The 23,385-nt window shown below is 39.0% G+C and overlaps 1 protein-coding gene across 1 annotated transcript in view; it reads right to left on the reverse strand.

Moving 5' to 3' along the window:
* Positions 1-23,385, reverse strand: part of RYR2 (ryanodine receptor 2 (cardiac)) — a 786,033-nt gene that overhangs the window by 227,581 nt on the left and 535,067 nt on the right. The window contains exons 61-64 of the mRNA XM_006872010.1: positions 20,461-20,525; positions 17,656-17,777; positions 11,563-11,612; positions 2,378-2,438 (exon numbers count right to left, since the gene is read on the reverse strand). Coding sequence (XP_006872072.1) covers positions 2,378-2,438; positions 11,563-11,612; positions 17,656-17,777; positions 20,461-20,525 — 298 coding nt within the window. The remainder of the gene's footprint in view (positions 1-2,377; positions 2,439-11,562; positions 11,613-17,655; positions 17,778-20,460; positions 20,526-23,385) is intronic.

Raw genomic sequence — 23,385 nt, forward strand, 5'->3', positions numbered from 1 at the left:
TTTGATTTTTACAGGCATGCAGTAATGATTCTTTTGCAACAAACTTATTTTGCTCAGCATAAAGTTTTCTAGGTTATCTGTGTTGTGATGTGCATCACAACTTCATTTTTATTTATGGTTGAGTAACATTCGATTTGAACGTTTGAACTGCAAGTTAAGTGGTTCAAGCTCAACAGCTGCTCCTTGGAAACCCTATACAGGGTTGCTATGACTTGGAATCAGCTCCACGGCAGCACTTAACAACCACCACATTCCACTGTATTCATTTACCACATTTTGTTTATCCATCCATCTATTGCTGGAGCAACCATATGTTTACATTGGGGTTGGTGTTACGTGCTGTGGAGTCAGTTCTGATGCATAGCGACCCTATGTAGGGTTTTTTAGGCTATAAATCTTTATGGGAGCAGAAAGCCTCATCTTTCTCCCACGGAATGGCTGGTAGTTTTGAACTGCTGACCTTGAAATTAGCAGCCGAACTCAAAACCACTATGCTGGATTTCAAACTGCAGCAATACTGCTCTAGAACCACAGACCTTTCCAAATGCTTGCAGTCAACTTACTGAAAACTTCAGAGTAAAGTGTACTGCCAATGTTTCATATTTCCCATCAGAAGACTCCAACTGAATAACTTACAGAAACTCGCTTCTGAGCCATGAATCTCAAAGCAAACAAAACTAGAAGGTTTCCTGATGCATTCTAAACCAAGTCACCAAACAGCACTCACAGATTTTTATACTGGGTTGCTGTTAGGTGTCTTCAAGTCGGTTCCGACTCATAGAGACCCTATGAGCAACAGAATGAAACAGCCCAATCCTGAGCCATCGGGATTGTATAGAGACCCTATGAGCAACAGAATGAAACAGCCCAATCCTGAGCCATCGGGATTGTATAGAGACCCTATGAGCAACAGAATGAAACAGCCCAATCCTGAGCCATCGGGATTGTTTTTTTGTTTTGTTTTGTTTTTTTAAAACACTTTAAGGGTTAGCAATCAAATCCTATCTAAATAAACCTTTCAAGACTAAACTTTATACAGAATTGAAACCCTAATGTCACTGTTTCTCATAGAAAATGGTATATAATGATGCTATAGAAAGCATCTCAAACAAAAAAATAAACACAAGACCAAATTGAGTATCATGACATATTCTTTGTAGGAGGCATTTAGAAACTTTTACTTAGATAGATTTACCCTGCATGTTATGAGTCAGCTGTATGGCTTAAATGCTGAATTAATCACGCCAAATGAACCTCTTTTGTATAGAGTCAACATGTTGGACTTATAGTCATTTGATATTCTGACAGTGTAGAAAGCGCATAAACTTGGAAATCAGTTCCACACTTATTATGTAATCTCAAACTTCAATTTGTTGTTGTTGTTGTTGCTAAGTGTCGTCGAGTCGCTTCCGACTCACAGTGACCCTGGGTTTCCAAGGAGTAGTTGGTGGGTTTGAACCACCAAACTTGTAGTTAGCATTCCAGTGCTTAAAACGAGAATAAAATCCTCACCTTTCCTAGAAGGGTAAACATACTACTCAGGTGAAGCTAGTACTGTGCCTGGAAGCTAACGAGACCCACCAGTCATCGGTTTCCCATTTTTCCTCTCAGGATAATTGCATTCTGTTCTATTTATGTTGTTGTTGTTGCTTGGTGCTGTCAAGTCCATTCCGACTCATAGAAACCCTGAAAAGGATTTCTCAGGAGTAGCTGGTGAGTTTGACTGCCAACTCAGTGGTTCAAGCTGACCTCGTGGTCCAGTGCTACAGCTCACACAGCGCTACACCAAGACTACTGCTTGAAATTTAATAGAAACCTATATATAAAATCAAGGAGCTCTGGTAGTGTACTGGTTACGAATTGGACTGCGAACCGCAAGGTCAGCAGTTCGAAACTACCAGCTGTTCCACGGGAGAAAGATGAGGCTTTCTGCTCCCGTAAAGATTTACAGCCTCAAAAACCCTGTACAGGGTCGCTATGAGTCAGAACTGACTCCATGGCACATAACCACCACCACCACCATATATAAAATCAAACACACTCATTGTCAATTCCAATTCTTAGCAACCCCATATGGCAAAATAGAACTACCCGATAGGGTGTCCAAGGCTGTAATTTCAAGGAAATTGATTCCACATTCCTCTCCCAGGAAAAGGCTGGTGGGTTCAAACTGGTGCTCTTTGGCTACTCGTTGAGTAGTTAGCCACCGTATCACAAGGCTCCTTTATCATATGATCATAAAACAACAAGTTGCTATACTTTTCTCCACCTACAATGAAGTCTTTATTACATTTCCAAAAAATAAAAGTTAAGCATCAAGTTCTTAATATTCTTAATAGTATATTCACGGATCTAGAGAAGAATGTACCCATGTTACCTTGCATCCAAAGTCTGACCCAAAATATGAAGACAGTTGACAATCGATGTAGCATCATTTCCTAGAGAGAAATGACATGCTTCGTGAGTTGCCCCGAGAATTTCCCAATGTTCTTTATAGTCAATACTTGTGTTAAAACAACAACAACAAAAAGCTCATGTCACAACTCAATAAGAATTCACTTTAAAAGATTTTAATAATTGAGTTCAAAATCATGCGATTTTTCTGCTTAAAAGTGGATGTAAGTAGAAGAGCAATAAAGCGGGTTTCATCAAGTAGCTGACACACTGGAGAAGCATTAGAAAGCACTGCTTATGACAAGAGTCATAACTGCATTTTCAAATATATTCCCTCCCCTACACTAGCTCATCTTGGTTTTTGATCATATTAGATGCAAACTTTCTAAATCATCTCATATCCTTTAAGAAATGAGGAGGGCTAAAAATCTAATAAAGACAATTCCATTTTAAACATCTCAGGGGTTTTGCTTTCTTATGGAATTCAACTAGGACAAACTAGTTTGTCTGAATAGTGTTGATCTTTGGCTAAACATGAACACCAAAATAAAAAGAGAAAAAGCAGTAGAGAATTACTCTTATGACATATTTGAAAAATAGGCAAATTCTTGAAAGTAAGATGAAACTCACTCATTTTTGATTGACATTTTTTTTTTTTTTTTAAATCAGGATCAAATAGAGTTGAGGAATATAAACCCCAACCCAACCTACTGCCACTGAATCGGTTCTGACGCATAGGAGTCCTATGTAGGCTTTCCGAGACTGTAATCTATACCGGGAGCTTCAGCTTTCTCCTCAGAGCTGCTATTGGGTTTGAACCACCCGCCTTGCGGTTAGCAGCCCAACACCTAAGCCACCACACCACCAGAGCTCCTTGTGGAATACAAAGTTGGTATAAAAAATCATAGGAGCTATAATTTTAGACAACATTAGACATACACTTTTTTAAAATCCTGACCATGAAAGAAATCACCCAGAGGAGTAGAAATAAAGAAAGGCTTCGGGGCCTCCAATGTTCAGAGGCATGAAAGAGAAAGAGGAGGCCGCTCAGAGAATGATAAAGAGAAGGCTTATATGGAAGAAGGAACTTTGTAATGTGTATCCTGCAGCTCTCAGTTAGCACCCCGAGGGGCTGGTCGCTCAACCTCTTTCTAAAACTCACAATGCTCCTTCTGTTCCTTTCCCGTCCACTCTGCTGTCTCTTATTGAAGGTTATCAAGGTTGGCACTTTGTGCTGAGCTGACCTAGGCCTTTTCTAAAAGGGCTGCAAGGGATATTTTCAACCTCCATTCAGAAAAACCACAAGTCTGGACTTTATGTTGACTTTGTTCCCTGTTACAGTCCTAGAAGAGGTCTGCCATAGAGCTGGAAAGTGAGGAAGTATTTTCGAATGATCGTAGGGTATGAGGAAGCAGTCGGAGTGACGAGGCAAGTTCTATAGATCAAAATCGAAATTTGTCCTTGCAAATAAGAGATTTCTGTATTTGCTGAAGTAACAAATTGTATGCCCCCAAAATATACACATCTCATTCATTGTGCCCATACTAAATGCAGAACAACTTTCACTTTAAATGAAAACACCTCAATGTAAAACAAAACAGAAAGGTGAAACAATGAACTGTAAGGTACACAAAGTTTGATTAAATCTACAGGATTTTAATTTGCAGGCCAAGCTAAAGCATCAGCTCTATTACAATGCTTGTTATTGTTGTTGCTAAGTGCCTTCGAGTTGGTTTCCACCCATAGCAACCCTGTATAGGGTTTCCAAGGAGTGGCTGGTGAGCTTCAACTGTTAACCTTGTGGTTCAAACCAACTTTGAAGTCCAGCACATTAACCCACAGCATCATGCTAGGAGTCTCCATTAACATATTTAGGAAGTCCAAAATAACTGGTAAGTCTTAAAGAAATACAGCATGTAGTGCGTATGGCTTTTAAATAAAATAAGAACCACCTGGGTATTTCCCTTCATCAGCCTATGTTGTTGTTAAGTGCCGCTGCGTCAATTCTGACTCACAGCGACCCTGTATAGGATTTCCAGGGAGTGGCTAGTGGGTTTGAACTGCCAACCTTGTGGTTAGCAGTCCAGTTATGTCAGATGTCTAGATCACCACAATCAGAAACATCAATCCTGCTATGGGTAAGAAAAGGAAGGGATACAGAAAAATAGCCCGATTTAAAATCTTCAGATGGTGATTAGGTTTTCTTTACTTATATTTATATAATTACTCAAGCGTTCTGAACAGTATAAAAATCAACAGTTTGATTTGATTTGATCAACTTACCTCATTTCACGGTACACGATACTACACTGTTCTCAAACGTACCTCTCATCAACTTGAATACTAGCTATATGCTTAAGAAATGCTGATTTGCCTGTAGGAATGTGTGCATATGTGTGTGCATAAAAGGTATACAATTTAAATCATAGTTCACAGTGTATCTAAGAACGAAAGAAAACATTGGGCTTTAAAAAACATTATAACTAAACTCTCATAAAAATCTAAATAATGAAATAAAGTCAGTTGACATAAAGATGTTATATTGATAAACATCTCTTATTATATGATTCTGAACCTAGAGCTTCCATAATTCTACACTTTTCAGTTACCTCACATTTGACACACTATGTACTACTTCCAGGAGCTCTGGTAGCATAGTGGTTCTGAGTTAGGCTGCTCATCTCAAGCTCGGCAGTTTGAAACTACCAGGGGTTCTGCAGGAGAAAGATGAGGCTTTCTGCTCCCATAAAGATTTACAGCCTCGGAAACCCTATACAGGGTTCACTGTGAGTCGGAACCGCCTCCACAGCATACCACCAGCAGCACACCACCACGCACCACTTCTGTCTTGGAATCTGGCAGAATGCTGCAAGTAGCAGTACAAGTCATTCCATTCTTTACTCCTCTTTCCCTTTCTAGCATGGCTCTTGCAACAATGTCTTGTTTTTCTTTTCTTTGAAGAAATGACTAACTCTCAAACCATCCTTATTAATAATGTGAAATAAAATTATGCTAGATAGAATTTCATCTTTAAGGTTGTAAGGGGATAGAAAGAAATACAAGAGTGCAAACGACTGTACTACTCTTGAAAACTATGATGTTGAAAATAGGAAAAGTGTTTGATTCCCTAATTTGATAAGAAGTTTCAGTTAAACTAATAACACATCTCAGATAATTATGTATTCTGTTTATTTGTGCCAAAGTCAAGAAATTCTCCCTGCTAGGTTCAAAGGAAAGAAATCTCTTTATCATTCTTATACTATCTTCTGACATTATTTCCATCACAGGTATCTGATCTCAAGCTTTCTGAACCTATATATGTATATAAGAAATAGGTTCATTCTAAGGGGCTTCAAAAGTTCATGGAGAAACAGAATTAAAGAGAATGGAATTTCCCCACTAACTTTTTGAAGTCCCTTTGTACGATGGTAGCAGTTATGTACTGTCAAGTTGGTTCCGATTCAGCGGGACCCTGTATGAGGTTTACAAAGCTGTAAATCTCTGTAGGAGGAGAAAGTCTCATCTCTCTCCCACAGAGCAGCTGGCGGATTTGAACTGCCACTACAAGTAAGCCACTATGCTATCAGGGCTCTCTGCCCTTCACAGAGTATGGAAACAAAACAAATTAAATAAAACAAACAACAAGTTAAATTCAGGAACGTTGGCGGTGGACTTTACTGTAGAATTACAGGATTTATAAATTCACAAGAGACATTAAAGGACCATTTTGTTGTGAATAACCAGCAAATAGTAGCAGGTTGTACATGACTGAACCTCTAAATTCTATACCTAATGGCACATTCAATCACAGAGATGCACTATCCTTAAGGACTCCTTGTAGTTTATTTTCCTTTCATTATGTGTGTCCTATTAAAAACACAAGCACAATCGGAACCACATTAGAGACAATACAAACATGTACTAAGTTCAACTCATAGCGACCCTGTATAGGGTTTCCAAGAAGCAGCTGGTGAGCTGGAACTACTGACCTTGAGGTTCAAACTGGCCTTGCAGTGTAGTGCCTTAACCCACAGGGCCACACCAGGACTCCTAAAATGCTGCAGACATTTCCTAAATACATACATGATTGGATTTGGGGGGGTGGGGGGAGGATATAAATAATAACAACATAAACTAATCCACTAAGAAATTGATTAGGAAGAGATAGTGATCAGTTTGATAGCATCAACTGTGTTACTGCACCCTTGATGTGGCACGTTACAATAAGCACTGGGCTACTAACCACAAGGTTGGCAGTTCAAACCCACCAGTCACTCCTTGGAAACTTGATACATGCTTGCTAGAGTAGAAACCAACTCAATGGCACTTAACAACAACAATAACAATTTGCTACTTGGCTATTTACTTAAAAAAATTTTTTTCCCAAATATAACTTTTAGATTTGGTCACTGGTTAAAATTAGGCAAACATGCCTAGGCACTGTGAGGAGGGAGAATATTTTCACAAAAACTATTACTTCATTTAAAAATAAGAATGCTTATCCAGTTCAGCATTCCTATAACTAACTGCAGTTGTATTAACTCAGTTACAGTGCGAGTTCTGATATTGCACTGTAGGATCAGCACTGGACTGTGAGCCACAGGGCTGGCAGTTCAAACCCACAAGCTGCTCCACTGAAACTCTATTTAGGATCACTATGAGTTGGGACCAACTCAACAACACTGGGCAAACTTGGCACCAATATTGCCCAATCGAGTCAGAAGAAATACAGGTGCACTGTTCTCAGTTAAGGAGTCCTGGTGGTGCAGGGGTTAAATGTAGGGGTCAGATGTGGGAGGAAGGAGCCATAGTCTGACTCCAGCTTCCATAAAGTTTACAGCTTTGGGAAACCAAGAGGGCAGTTCGACTCTGCCGACAGGGTAACCATGAGTCCAAACTGACTTTATGGAAAAGAGTTTGCGTTTCCGTTTGAGGTTCAGTTATGTAATAAAATGCCAGCTTTGTTACAGGCATCTGAAAAGTTTCTGTTACCACTGATTTCAGAAAATTCTCCAGTAGCTCTGTGGAATCTCTGAAAGATTTACTATTTCACTTGTTGTTGTTGTTGTTGTTGTTATGTGCCGTGGAGTCAGTTCCGACCCATAGCGACCCTGTACGGGGTTTCTGAGGCTGTAAATCTTTACGGGAGTAGAAAGCCTCATCTTTCTCCGGTGGAACAGCTGGTAGTTTCCAATTGCTGACCTTGCAGTTCACAGCCCGATTCGTAACCACTACACTACTATTTCAAGGGGAGAGTACAAAAGTCCTACAAAGAATAAATGCTTTATGCCAATCTTTTCCAATAAAACAAAAAAGTTTGTTGTCCGTTGAATTTAACTACCATGTTCTTGAAAAGTCAGTAATTGCCTCTTCAATATAAGTGCCCAAAGGGTTTTCGTGGACCTCTTAAGTAATTATTAAGAAACAGTAATTCTTATAAATTGCTGAATAACTGACTACGGCTATATTTTTCTTAATGCAAAATAATAATAATAATAATAAGCTTGGATTATTCATTGATATAAGAAAACTTGCAAATAAATGTCAAGTACTTATCACATTGCTGTAATTCTCTGCTTACTCATTAGTCTTCTCTATTAGGACCATACAGGGCTTGTTTGATTCATTCATCCATCAAGTGTTTGTAAAGTACCTACTTGGTGCCAGACTCTAAGCTAGGCACTGGGTGGGGATAGAGCTGTAAGCAAAACCAAACAGGGTTCTTGCCTCCAAGAGCTGAGAGTTTTAATCAAGTAATCACACCATCAGTGACTTAAAGAAAAGATCAAAGGGAGTATGAGAATATTGCAATAGTAGGAGGAGGTCAGGAAAGCTTGCCTGAAAATTAACATTTGGGTTGCAGCTTGAAAGACAGACTTAGACCATAATAGTTGTGAGGGCTTGGGAGGAGACTCACTCACAAACATTCTGGGACTGAGATGGGATCTAACACATTAAAGAGGCTGAGAGGCCAGTTAAACTGAAGCACAGTAAGCAAGTGAGAACATGATGGAAATGAGGACAGACTGCAAAACAGTATGCCACCATGTTAAGAATTCTGACCTTTATTCGAAAAGAAATGGAAAGCCCCGAATCTGCACTGTGTGATATAAGAGACTGGTGTTTTGGGAGATAGGATTGTTGTAGAGCAGAGATTAGAGACACAAGAGAAGTGGCAGTCAGCTGGAAGAGTGCAGGTGAGAAAGGCATGTCACTGACCTCCGGTGGGAGTAGTGGAGAGGTAGAAAAGTCATTTTCCACTTCCATACCCTGACAGGATGCCTCCCACATAGCAGACACATAATAAACATTTATTGAATAAAGGCATCAGGACGAATGCCATGAAGGCATACGATTTATTTCCAAATGTCAAAAATAAAGCCTTGAAAAAGCCTGTTATGCACACACTCACGCCACCATCGTCTGGGTCCCTTCAATGGTCTATCAGACTCTAAGAGATCCCCTTCCTCTAAGAATGGCCGCAAGGTTTAAACAGGATGTAAGAAGAGAGCTTTAAGTATCCTTTAACTGCCTTGAAATTAGAAGGAATTCCAGTTGCAAAAGCCCAATGGGTGGGGTGTGATTATGAGATTAAAAACATTATTTCTTTAGTCAATAAGGGATCTTTGAAAATTGCAAATGGGACCTTTATTACTTGTCAGTCTACTTAGGTGTTATTCACTCCCAACTGAATTTCCAGAAATATACAGTGAACCAACATACAACAAAAAGCAAACATTCAGAATTCATTTTTTTTATGTTTACATGGAATATTTTAATTCCTATTTGATGAGGAATCCAGCTCATTCCTCTAAAACCAAAAATCTTATATCCTTTTCTCATATGAAATAAAATTATTTAAATGCCTAAGGGGAAAAAAATACGAGGCATGTTGTTGTTAACTGCTGTAGATTTGATTCTCACTCATAGCGATGCTGTTTCGGGCTTTGGGAGCTAAAAATCTTTACGGGAACAGAAAGCCTCATCTTTCTCCCACAGAATAGCTGGTGGGCTCAAAGCATTGACTCTATGTCTAGCAATCCAGTGCTTATCCTAGAAAGCCATGGTGCTCCCCACATGAGGCATATGGTGGTGGTGGTGGTTATGTGCCGTGGAGTTAGTTCTGACTCATAGCAACCCTGTAAATCTTTATGGGAGCATAAAGTCTCATCTTTCTCCTGGGGAACAGCTGGTAGTTTTGGCCTGCTGACCTTGAGGTTAGCAGCCCAACTTGTAACCTCTATGCTACTAGATCTCCTAATATGGGGCATATAAGCATATAAGAACTATTTATTTATGTGAGTGTATGATTCTTAAATTGTGTGCTGTGCTTCAATCTTAAAGTAGAAGAAAGATATGCACAAACATAGAAGTCCAAGTTTTGGGACTCCTCACTTCATACATGAGAAATATGTTTCAACCACAAACAAGGTTTGAGACACAGTGAAGTCCAGTGAGTCACTTAACTTGAAATACATCTTCCATCACGTATCAAACTCTGACCACCACAATTACCAATACAGGGGCCAACTGTTGTTTTCTTCCTTATTTTAAAGTTTCCCTCTTGTTTCCAATTGCAACGTCCAAAATTAATAACGTATCCTTTTACATTCTTTACCTCTGCTCATATTCACAAAACCCAAGTCTTTTCTCTTATTCTTAACTTTTAATTCTGTCTTATTTTATTCCTAAATTGTTATCAGTTGCCTTTGAGTCAATTCTGACTCATAGCAACTTCACTCGATCCATAGGGTTTTCATGATAGTTAAAAATAGAACACAGGAATTCAAGAATCTACAATAAGTAAATGGAAATATCAGAATAGCAACTATCATTATTCTCATGAAAAAGAATGCATATATTGCAGCTGAGAAATGGGCTTCTCTGTAGACAAATGGAGACTATATGAGTTCACTGGAGTCCTGGGCTGGTGCTGGAGGATACGCATTGGACGGCTAACTGCGAGGTCAATAGTTTAAACTCACCACCCGCTTCTCATCACCCTCTACCAGATCGCTATGCATCAGAACCGACCGGACAGCACTCAACATCCACAAGAAGACGGTGAGGACATGAAAACCCTGTATGAACGATTTTCATAGAAATGTATGTGTGTTGAAGAGAAGTTTAACAAAAACCAGTCACGTAGAAATGACTGCAGACACCTGACCCAATCATTTTTAAATAACTGAAACTTCAGTGCCATTTAGGAAACATATAAATTATAAATTTTAATTAATAAATTTCAGTATATCAGTTGCTGGATGCAATAATAACACTAGAAACCAAATACAGCATTTACTAACTATATCCAGAAACTATCATTTCTCAATAAATTCAATATTATAAGAGCGTAACAGTTATTTGCATATAGGCCTATTCCTTAATTCATTCACTGTGCTTTTGTAGAAATGGCTTCATTTTTTTCAATCCTTAGTTTGTTCTGTGAATGAAACTGACTTTATACCATCTTTATCAACACTCTAAGGACCCTGTAACTGAAATTATCCCAACATCATCTCAAAACCCACATAATAAAGGGCTAAAGTTTTGCATTGGTGCTTTATAGAAGCCCATGCAAGAAAGTGTACAACACAAATTCTGGCAGGTGCTATTAACAACTGAAATGCCACAGCAGGGAAAAGTGTGTGGAAAGGAGTGACTGTTCTTTGGGTGCTCAGGAACATGGGCTTTGGCTGTGTAACTTGTCAGGAACCAAAACTGACTCTGACAAAGTCACTCTAGCACATCTGTCTATTCTGAGATCCACATCTGAAGTTAGGGGCATCAAAAACATAATGGCAGTTTAACAATTTTGATTTACAACAGTTCATCATTTCATCTATCAGCACTAAACCAACACAAACTCAAGGGCCCAGTGTTACTTTACCCCTCAGAAATAAATAAGACTATTATTGTTATTCATTTGCTGTTTAAAAACACAACCTTTTAATTTTCACTTGTGCTTTAGACTAATTTAAAAACGGTAGCAGTCCTCAATTGTGCCAAAGATAATGCTACTTACAAACAGCCCAGAGAACCCTATGCAGATCATACATGCAGCCATGCGTTCATGCAACATGGACACACACACACACAACACAGTGCAAAAATGGCAAAGCAAACCAGGTGATGGCCATGCTAGTATTTTTCCAAGGGTCTCCTTACCAAATAGTGAAATCCTATGCCTGACAAGAACTCCAAGTTTGCAGAATAGGCTGAAGACAAAAGAAAAACAAAAGAGAAAAGGGAAGGGGGGAAGGGAAGGTAGAAAAGACAGGGAGAAATTTTTTTAAAAAGAAGAAGAAGAAGAAGAAAACAGAAAAAATAAACAGCTGATAAATGAGCCGGAAGAAAGCAACATGATGTCACGCAGAAAGAATCAATTCTCTGAGCAGAATGTGGAGTAAACATATTAAAGAAAGAGTCTTTGAGTGCATATCTTTAACAAACATGGTTAAAAAAGCACATATTATAAGAAACCAAAAAAAAAAAAAAAGTTGAAAGCAAAGCTAATTAATATAAAAGCAATCTATATAAAACCCACAAAAATACAACTACTGAAAAATTGCTGGAAAAAATTAATTTTATCTGCCCAGATATACTAGTGAACTGCTAGAATTGCTTATTTCTTTATTATGGACATTATTTAACAACAGAAACATGATGCTTTTGTCATTAAGTATAACAAAGTTTTAGTAAAATGAAATATTTGAAATTTGCTTTCAGATCCCTTACACACATCCAAAATCCCCTACTGACCCATCGAATTTGAAAGCAGTGAAACAGAAACAGAATGTACACTGATAATCACTCACAGGAAAACATTACAGATGTGCTAATGTAAAGGAATCTTAATGGTAATGAATGAGTGGAACACATTTCTGATCTCTAGAGCAAATGCCTGCATCTATGTCTGTGCCATTGATGGCATCTAGCAACGGATGATACTGAAGACGGCTGCTTTCATCCCACCTTCAGGCATGGTGGTTTTTTGACTCCCAATGACCCTCAGCTCACACTCGAGACGACAAACCTTAGTCCCAGGTGTTCCTTGCTAGTCTCCTTTCAGAACTACCTTTTACTCGTTCCCATTCTACACTGCCTCCTACCCATCTCTGGACTCTGCTCAGAAGGTGTTTGTTTTAAGAACTCTCACCTAAACTCAGTACCCCTTCACCACTTTGGCTGCGTAATTTGTCAGAACAAAAACTGACTCTGAGATGAGCAGTGTTAGAAACTGAAAGGGAGTTCCTCCTAGCTGCCCCCAGGTGCCACGGCATAGCTCTGCCATGGTATGGCACTTAAACCCCATGTTACCTTCGCTCTACGCATACCTCCCAGGGCTGACAGAAGGCACAGGCTCTGCATCCACAGCACCTACCAAAGCCTACCACTAATGATGAAAAGCTGTGTTCCCATAGACCTGCACTGACTAAGCTTGCCCAAGACCAAAAGTGCTGAAATACACAGCTCACTGGGGCTAGGAACAAACACCATGTGAACACAAGCAGCCCATGGCAGGGTGAGAGAAAAAGGAGACAGAGGTCACATTTTGTGATATTTAGCCATCGTTCCCCACATCAGTAATAATTTGAAATAATCTGTCACTGAAAATTCATGTCAGGGCCTTTTGTAGCTTTTCAAATAAAAACTAAAGTTTTCCCACCAATGACCAAATTTCTCGAGCCAACGTCTTCTTAAAACAAAGATTTATCCAAGTAACTATTGGACATAAAATTAGACAACAGACCCCTGAATTGTTTCAAGTGAAAACAATGAAAAATTAAGATCATTTCAACAATTAACAATTACTTAAAAACGGTTTTACTTTTTAAATGGCTGTCTCCTGAACTGAGGGATTATATTTTAGAACTGTCACACCCTGAGATCCCTGTCCCCTAAGCTACTTGAAGTCATATCTCTTATTTGTTATTGATACTCTCAAGCACCTAGAGGGAAGATCCTGAGGTTTTCAGGATGATGATGGTTTCATAATGCTACGGCTACAACATAATTCAAGGACTCCAGGTCCTACGATGCTCTGCTGTAATGGAGAAGAGAATCACCCTGGATCCTATTCCATCAGATTGCAGGGGAAATGACTTTACAACCTCAGCTGCTTCCTAACCTCCTCTTGGTAAAAGTGCTACCAGAAAGGCTTGCCAAAAAGACAAATATATTTCTTTCTCCTCCTGTGTCATCTGCTTTCTGGGCAGTTTCTGTAAGGACACTATGTTTTGATATGAATAACGGGTCTCTAATTTCTCTAAAAATATTTTTCTTAGTACTGTCTTAACAAACTTAATCATACTGTTTTCTTTCCCTTTCCTTCACTAACAACATTGTCCTCAGCACTTACTGCTCTATTCAAACACTCCCTGGACATTCACCAATGACCCCTAGTCAGTCACTTTAAGAACCACGTTTTCAGTCCACTTCTCTGCATCACCAATGACTTAAATCTTTGAAACCATCTTTTTCAGCCTAGTACTTGGCTTCAATGATGACTTCAATCTCTGAAACTCTGCACCACCCGTGGTTTCTGCTTTATAGTGATCTTCCCTGTGCTCTCTAGTTAACCGTTGTTCTCCATGTTCTTCAAAGACCTGCTTCTGAAAATCCTCCAAATGTAGCAATATTCCAATTTCCAGTATTCAGACCTTTCTGCTTCTGTCTGAACTCTCCTTTAGCACACTGACCTTCAGATCTTTGAGTTTTATGTGTGCATAGAAAATCCCCAAATATGTCTTTTCTTGCTCTGCTCTCTCCACTGATGACAAACCCACATTTCCAAATCTCGGCTAGATAGCTCCCGCTGAACACCTGCCAGTACTTGCATCTCTATTTCAATGAGCAGCAAAACAAGTTTACCTGTTATTTTCAAAATGAGCTCTGAGAAATCTGATTTTCCTTAGTGGCACCAACATTGTTCACTTCAACGGCACACAGGGCTCCTACTAGCCATACTTGCTCATTGCTAAGCCATGAACATTTTCTCACCTCAGTATTCCCACATCCAGCCCCTAGCTACATTTACATCTCCTCTAAGCATGAGACTGCTAACCTCAAGGTCTGGGGTTCAAACCCAACAGCTGCTACTCGGAAACTCTATACAGGGTCTCTATTGAACTGAATCCATGACACTTAACAACAGCAACAACATAGTCCCCAAACTTCATATGTGTCTCCAGTTTACAGTTATCACAGTTTATTGTTGGCTTAGCTCTGTAAGAATCACTTTACTCTGCTGTACTTGTAAGTTCATTAAAATTCAGAAATGAGTTGTGTGTGTGCCTGTATGTTTATCCTCAGAAAATAGTACAGCATCTTGCACGAGGCAGGGGCTCAAAAATACCAGCTGGACACACCAGTGAGTGGCGCCTCTTTGAGGTAGCATAATGGTGTGGCAATCACCTGGATGCCAGCAATAACCTCCTCTTCTCCTGGCCTAGATCCCCAGCTCTCCCACTCTGACCACATCTATTGTGCTGTCTCACTATGCTTCATCCTCTTACCATGCTTCAGTGATTTTAGAGAAGAAAGGAAGGGAAAGAAGGAGAGATGGAGTGAAGGAGGGAGGGAGGAGGCAAAAATTAAGAAAAAAATAACATTCTGCTAAATTGCCAGCTTCTACATGTTGTTATCTACAATGAGAAGAGTACTCCCTTTCAGTCTCTGATCTCCACATACATTCTGAAAGCCACGTTTCATCTCACAAGTCTTGAGATCCTCCAAACCACCACCACCCAAGTTGTCTTGCTTGTCTCTGAACCCCATAGCTCCTCTAAGCTCTCTCCTCCTGATGAAGCTACATTCACACTCATATACCTAACTACTGTCATGCACGCTCCTGGAGTACAGAGACCAAATCTTCCTCTTCATTGCAGACAGGATAAGACTTTACATGCAATGGATAATACATCATTCCTAGTTCCAGAAAGTATCTAAACACCTAATGGAAGCAGCCACTTTTTAGGTGTAGAGAAATGAACTCAGACCCATTCAACTACTGGTATTCATAACTTTTTAAAATAGTTAAAAATGGTTTAATGTAAATTAAAACTATCTCTTATCATTACAGTTCATGTAGTTTTACCTAATTTTTCACACACACAAAAATACACGACCTCAGAAATTGTAATATTTAACTGAAATGGTAAGGAATCAACATTTTAAGTACTTATTTTTTACATAAACATAATATGTATATATGTTTCACACATAAATACAACACACACTCAGGCATACATGTGCTTCCGTGATTTTATTGTAGCGTGTCAAAGAAAACTATTTGGGTCTTTATATGTGTGTGGTGGTTATTTTTAAACATAGTTTTTATGACTATATGATTTTTCATTTCAAACCCTGTGAAAAACATGGAAAAATAAAACATATGCATGTGCTATCATTTTTTAATCCATTACCTTAATGGTTTTTTCCACCCATGATTTTTTCTCTCTGAGGTTAAAGTCTACTGATGTTTTAGGCACTAAAATAAGTGGTGAAATAAGTTATTTCTTTCCTTCTCCATCTCATTCCTATATGCTGGAATTTTGCGTGGCATATGCGGTACTGTGGAAGAAATAAAATTTACCAACTTCCTTTTCATGATGTGAAGAAAAATGAAAGATGAGATTATAAAAAAAAAATTCAAAAGTCTAGTGCAGTTCTGCTCAAGGGGTAGTCTAAACACCCATGTCAGGGGGAGCTAGCTCAAAGTAACAATGCTCGTCTGGTTTAGTCTACGAGGGACACTGAGTCAGTCAAGGAAAACAAATTAATTCCAGGATCAGTGAGTATTTTGGGGGGTAAGGCTGAAACCTGAATAGAAGTAATAAAACGCAGTTCAGAGATGGGAGGAGATTTTTATTTATCACTCTATTTGCTCTTCTCCCATTTTCTCTTTGTTTTTGTAACAAAGAGAAGCCTCCTGGGACCAAAGCGTGTATCTCACAAGGTGACTGGCCACAGGGCTCATGAGAAGCCTTTCCAGGGTCGTCAGTTGTGGGAGGTGAGATGGGTACTGGCGTCAGGTGCTGTCTGGACCCTGTGTGGAGCAGTGAGGGAGCTGGGGGCAGGAAGGAAGGCCCTCCAGAGGGGCACAATGGGAAAGGAACACACTCTTGCCTCTCCTTCTGATAACTGAATTTGTGGACACAAAGCATCTCCCTGGCATGGGTTCTCTCTGATACTTTCACTATCATCAGTTTTCTCAACTTCATAGGAAAATTATCATTTGAAGACGTTTGGGGACATTTTAAATATTGTTGCAATCCTGTGTCCCATGACTGGCTGCCTACCAGTTGGTAGTAGTAAAATATATTCTAAATTAGGGGGGAAATCAGATCTTGGATTCCCTTCCAGTTCTCACTGCAGTGTTACAAATCCAGAAACGCTACTTCTTGCTGTTACTTAAGGATCTTCTGTACTCCATCCCCGTTAATCAGCACTAATGGTTGATACTGCATGGTTGTTCCTTGGTTAGCAGCACACCATGAAAGTCAAGTTCAAAGAAAGCTGGTATTTTCCCCAGTGTTGTGCTCCATGCAGTCTACTCACTTCCACAAAGGTTTTCTTCAGACACAATCTAAAGACCTGGCACTAACTCCTGAGCAGGGCAATAATACAGATAATACAAATAATTACTAGCTTGGGAATCAATTATTCTGTAATAAGTGTTAGCAGAATTTTAGGAAACAGACCCGAATTTTCCAATAAATTCAAGAATAAATCTACAAAGAATACTTTACTTTAAACAAAATGAGAAGATGCTGGTTTGAGGTGTGAGTGGTGTGAGGAGAATCTTCAGAATGTATATATTTTTACCTCATTTCCTTCCAAGATTTATCAATGTCAAAAATATTAAATTAGAATTGGTGCAAATGGGATTTTGCCTTATTGTAAGTAAAAACTGGTAAAAATAATACCTTTGTAAAAAACTAAAAAACAAGGAAACAACAGAAAATATTAAAAGGGGAATTTGTAAAAAAGTTCTTACAGAGGAATGTAGCCTCTTCTTGTGAATTTTGCACTTGTACTGGGTTATTTTCTATACCATCTGCATTGAACAACAGCAATGTCTGAACATGAACATTAACTTGTGGAAACTGTCTACACCTCACAATGTCTGATTCCAAATGGACAGGGACCAAAACAGATGGGCACACTGTTTACCCGACTACTTCAAAGTCCCCAAAGTCTCCTTACCACAGGCACACCTTCATTCAAACAATATTTTTTATGTTTATAGATTTTTACCTAGTCACCATTTCTTTCTCTTTGTTTGATGCATGTCCTCCAGAACACAGAGGCCTGCTTGCTGCAGATAAGAAGTACAAGCGATGGTTTTTGAAATACTGATCAATTAAAGGAAGCACAACCTGGAAGAAAGCAAAGAGAAACAGATGTGTACCGTGGAATCTGTAAGTGGTTGAATGAATGCATGCCAGGGCTTCCAAGCAGACAGCCATGCAACAGGTCCCTCAGCACCCAAAGCCAGGCTGCTAGAACATTCCAGAGTAGTAGATCTGTTTTCAGATTTATTCTGCAATCTCCAGTGTGTGTGTGTGTGTGTGTGTGTGTCTGTATGCACACATGTGTGCCTGGTAAAGTGGGGTGCAGTTATGGGGAACCAATGAACTTTTCAATGATTTAGAAAATTATTTTCATATAGCATAGTTCAGTCCATACCAGGTTTGTTGTTAAGTACAGTGGAGTCAGCTCCAAATCACAGTGACCCTGCACTGGGTTTCCGAGGCTGTAAATCTTTACAGGAGCAGAATGCCTCATCTTTTACCCGCAAAACCGCTGGTAGTGTCGAACTGCTGACCTTGAGGTCGGAAGTCTGACTTGTAACAACTATGCTATATGCTACCAGAGTTCCTTGTTAGAAGATACTAAATGGCTACCAATTAATTATCAAATGAAGTCTCTACTATTGATGCATTACTGTTCTAACTGGGAGAATGGGATTGTTGTCAAAGTCATTTCATTTATCCTACATACTCTGTAATGGCAGATGCCATTGTGCCTGCTTTACAGGTATTGAATATGAGGCACAGAGAGTAAGTGAATTACTCACAGTCACCTACACAATGTTCTTACCAGCTGGCCTCTCTCAATACCACCTCCCATGTCAGCAGGCTAACCATGATGGCCACTGGTCCATTTCTTCTCCTCACTCTGTTCACCCATTCCACAGGGATTGTACATGCCATTCTGGCTGTCTGAAATGCTCACCCCACCTCCTTTAGACTTAACCCAGTCGTAAGATCAGACAAGCCTGATATCTTCAATGAGTTGTGATTCTGCGTGCCATTGAGTCAATTCCGACTCATAGCAACCCTGTTTAATAGAGCAGAACTGCCCCTGAAGGTCTCCAAGGCTGTGATCATTACAGAAGCAGATGCCACATCTTCATCCTCTGGAGTGGCTGGTCAGTTCAAAACATCAACCTTTCAGTTACCAGTCAAGTGACTTCATCACTGCACCATCAGCACAAAATAAAATGCTTGTATTCCCTGTTTTCATAGTATCATTTGTAATCTAATGCTTTACATGTGAGATTTTGTATTAAAGACATATGCTCCCTAAGAATCTTAAAAGATCTATGAAAGTAAGAATCATTTGCAGCTAACTGCTTTTTAGTTTGTTTTGTTTACCACTGAATTCCTAAGGCTTAGGGTTCTGCTGGGCCTATATAGAAAGCACTAGATGAATATTGATGAATGAATAAGTGAAAAGCTGATGAAAAGAGTACTAAGGGTTGGCATAACCAGTATCCAAACTCGTGTGTCTGTCTATTACATCTTTCTCCTTTATCATTTATATATATACTGGGAGTACACATTGAGACTGCTACATTGCTTACACCTTGTGAATAGCACATAGTATGTACTCAGTAAAGTTGGTGAATGAATGAATCACAGGCTTACTATCAATGAAGCCACATTAGGCATGTGGCGCTGTGGGTTAATAAGCCAGACTGCAAAGCCATTTGAACTGAAAGGTTGGAAATGCTATACAGACAGGGTCACTACGGGTCAAAACCGACTTAAACAGCACTTCACAACAACAACCCTAAGGGTATTGAGTATGTGGAAAACACAATATGAGAAATTCATTTGAAAAGTATAGTGAGAGGCCATGAATCCAGAATTGTTGATAACTTGCTGTCAGGTCACATCCTACGTATTTGTTGTTGTGTACCGTGGAGTCGGTTCCGACTCATAGCGACCCTACACAGGGTTTCCAAGGCTGCAAATCTTTACAAGAGCAGAAAGCCTCATCTTTCTCCTGCGGAACAGCTGGTAGTTTCGAACTGCTGACCCTGAGGTTAGCAGCCCGATTCGTAACCACTACGCTACCAGAGCTCCTAATTATTAGGGACTGGATATATATATATGTAAAAACATAACAAATTTCAGATGATTGGTACATACTTCAAATGCTATATTGAGTGGCAGGAAAGAGCCACAAATGAAACTTTGTTTCTGTTCCTTACCATGAATTGTTACCATAAATGAAACAATACTGAAAACATAATAAACACCCAATGTCAATTGATCAAAATGAGATGTTATTTTAAAGTCCACCAAAAAAAAATGTATTGTTTTCTAAAACAGTCTTACCAAATGCAAATCCACAGAAAGGAAATTGTCAGCAAGCAATAGGTCTCTAGGTTAAATAAATGGTATTGTAAGAAGAAAACCTTTGCTTCTCAAGACTGTGTCCATGATGGGTCATGGACCACAGGGAGCTCCGAGATAATAGCACAACGCCAGTCTAATGACCAGGCACATTGTGCGCTCTGAGAAAGGAGACAAATTTCCTTTGGAGGCTTTGTAGCTCTTCATCTCCTTCCCTTACTGCCTAAAGAATGGCTCCATGCATCGAGCAAATTATCAATAGCTAAAGTGAATGAATAATAGTGGGCTATACTTTCACGCCACAGAAAATGTACTTGTAGTAAAGTTCTTATCAGTGGAAAAGGCAAAGATCAAAAGAGTATAATTTTGGAAGCAAACATATTGACACAAAAACAAGATGGACTGTATACTGTACTTTAGCAAAGAACTTGATTTCTTGTTCATACGGGAAATGTTCTCCTTTGCTTCTGCAACCACCATCTGCAGATATAAAGAGATTTTAGGTTCATGTTTTACATCAAACATTATGACAGTCATCTGAACTACAGAGTAATAGACTACATTACGAACTGCGTTATCCACCAATCCAAACATAAAAAGACAACCAAAATGTAAAGGCTAACTTTGCCAATGTAACGATAAGAAAAAGGAGTTTTAAAAACACACAAACCCAAATAAAAAACTATTGAGAACAGCCAACACATGTGGTTACAGCCACAGACATAATTGTATACTCTGGGGAAACTGAAATAAAATTAAGCAAAAGTCACATATCTTCAGCAGACTTAGTGAGTGACTGTCACCAGAACAAGAAAACTGAGAGAAAACATAAATGGTCAGGCTAAGTTTCCATAAAAATCCCACATCGCCAGCAGACATTTATATTCACCTAAGGTACAAAACTTGAGGTTCAAGTGGGAACACATAACTGATTAGCTTTGCTTTCCCTGGGTATTTTTTTCAATTGAGGTAATGATATGTGTGAGAAAACATGTGCCATATGAACCATTTTACATGTCTAATTCAGTGGCATCAATTACATTCATTATCTGGTACAATCATCGCCACTCTCTACTCCCAAATATTCCCATCACCCCTAAATTAATTCCTGTGCCCCTAAACCCCTCCCACTCACACACTCCCGAGAACCATAAATAAGCTTCAGCTCTATACATTTGCCTATTCTAGAAACATCATGTAAGTGGGAATACTTTTGTGATGGACTCCCGCCACTCAGCAGGCTGTTTTCCAGGCTCATTCAGGCTGGAGCATGTTCCAGAAATCCATTTTTCTTTGTGGATGAAGACGATTCACTTTTCTTTTCTTTTTTTTTTTTTTTTAACTTTTTATTGTGAATTGAGTAAAGGTCAGTAGACAAGATCATCAACTTTACATTAAACAAATGATATGCCTGTTTCATACCAATGATTACAACCCCCTCACTGAACACCAGGTGTCCTACTTCCTACCTGTGGCTTTCCTTTTACACCTGATAGTTCACAAACGAACAAAGCCAAATATTTGATTCTTTTGTAATTTTGTTGAGCCATTCACCTGTTGAGGGGCACATGGAATGATTCCCCTTTGGCTGCTGTGAAAAGTGCTTCAATGTACATGCATGTACAAGTATGTGACTGAGTCTTGCTCTCAAGTTTTTTGGGTTATTTCTAGGAGTGGGACTGTTGAGTCATATGGTAATTCTACACCCCTTGTCTGTCAGTTTGCCTTGAGTGCTGCTGTTACTCTGGAAGCTATGACATGGGTATTTCAAACACCAGTAGGATCACACACAGTGGGCAGATTTCGGCAGAACATCTAGACAGACTGGGAAGAAAGACTTGGCCATCTACTTTTTAAAAAATTGGACTGTGAAACCTTAGCAATAACAATGGAACACTGGTGGTAAAGTGCCATAAAATGAGCCCATTATGTTGGAAGGCCATAAAAATATGACTAGAGTAGACTAGAGTAATCAACTTTAGTGATACAGAGGAAGAAAAGCTTTTAGGATCTTTATTTGTTGATATGGCATGACACAAAATGAGAAGAAATAAATAGCTGTTAATTTCAGAACATGGAATGCATAAAGAATGAATACAAAAAAATTTGAAAGTTATCAAAAATGAAATAGATCACTTGAAGACTGATGTAATAGATATTAGTGACCTGGAATGAAGTGGTATTGCCCATTTTGAACTGGACAATTATATGGTCTACTATGCAAGAAATGACTCCATTGAAATAGAATGGTAGCTCATTCATCACGAAACAGAACATGTCAAGTTCTATCCTAAAGCGCAATGCTGTCAGTCATGGAATTATGTGGATTTCACTGGATGAAATACATAGGAACAAACTGACAACATACATGGAAACAGAAAAGAGAAGCTCAATATCATCAGTTAGAACAAGGTCAGGGTTGAAATTCATATCAAACCATCAACTGTTCATCTACATGTTCAAGTTGAAGCTGACAAAAATTAAAACATGTCCTCAAGGTCAAAATATGAATTTCAGTATATTCCACTTGAATATACAGACCATCTCAAAATGGATTTGATGCACTGAATACTAGTACATGAAAAGCAGATGAGTTGTGGGATGTACTGGTTATATAATTAATGGACATCAAACCTGAAGAAAGAAAAAGATCATTAAAAAGCTGTAAAGACTTTGATGCACTGAATACTAGTACATGAAAAGCAGATGAGTTGTGGGATGTACTGGTTATATAATTAATGGACATCAAACCTGAAGAAAGAAAAAGATCATTAAAAAGCTGTAAAGACAGGGGTAAAAAAAAGAGGTATAAACACACCTTGAAATATACTCTTAAAAGTAGAGTAGATGTAAAAGGAAAAAAAAAAAAGGCAAGAAATGATGAAGTAAAAAATCCAAACAGAAGATTTGAGAGGGCAGCTTAGAGAAGATAAAGTAAAGTAGTGAAATTAAATGTACGAAGACCTGGCGCTAGAAAACAAAAAGGAAGGAACATTCCCAGCATTTCACAAACTAAAAGAACCAAAAGAAAAAATCCAAGTCTTGAGTTGTAATATTAAGGGAATGTGGTGCTGTGGGTTATGTGCTGGACTGCAACGTCACTTTGAACTTCAAGGTTTGTGGTTGCTCCTTGCTATGGGTCGCAAACGACTTGATGGTACTTAACAACAACAACAATGGATAAAACATTGAAGGATGTAACAGGCATCAAAAATGAATGGAAGGAATACACAGAGTCACTGTATTAAAACAACTCGTCAACATTCCATCATTTCAGGAAGTAGAATATGATCAAGAAGGATGAAGTCCAATTTGCACTTATGGCACTAGATAAAAACAG

The sequence above is a fragment of the Chrysochloris asiatica genome, unplaced genomic scaffold (genome assembly GCF_000296735.1).
Source record: "Chrysochloris asiatica unplaced genomic scaffold, ChrAsi1.0 scaffold00179, whole genome shotgun sequence".
In the NCBI taxonomy this organism is placed as follows: Eukaryota; Metazoa; Chordata; class Mammalia; order Afrosoricida; family Chrysochloridae; genus Chrysochloris; species Chrysochloris asiatica.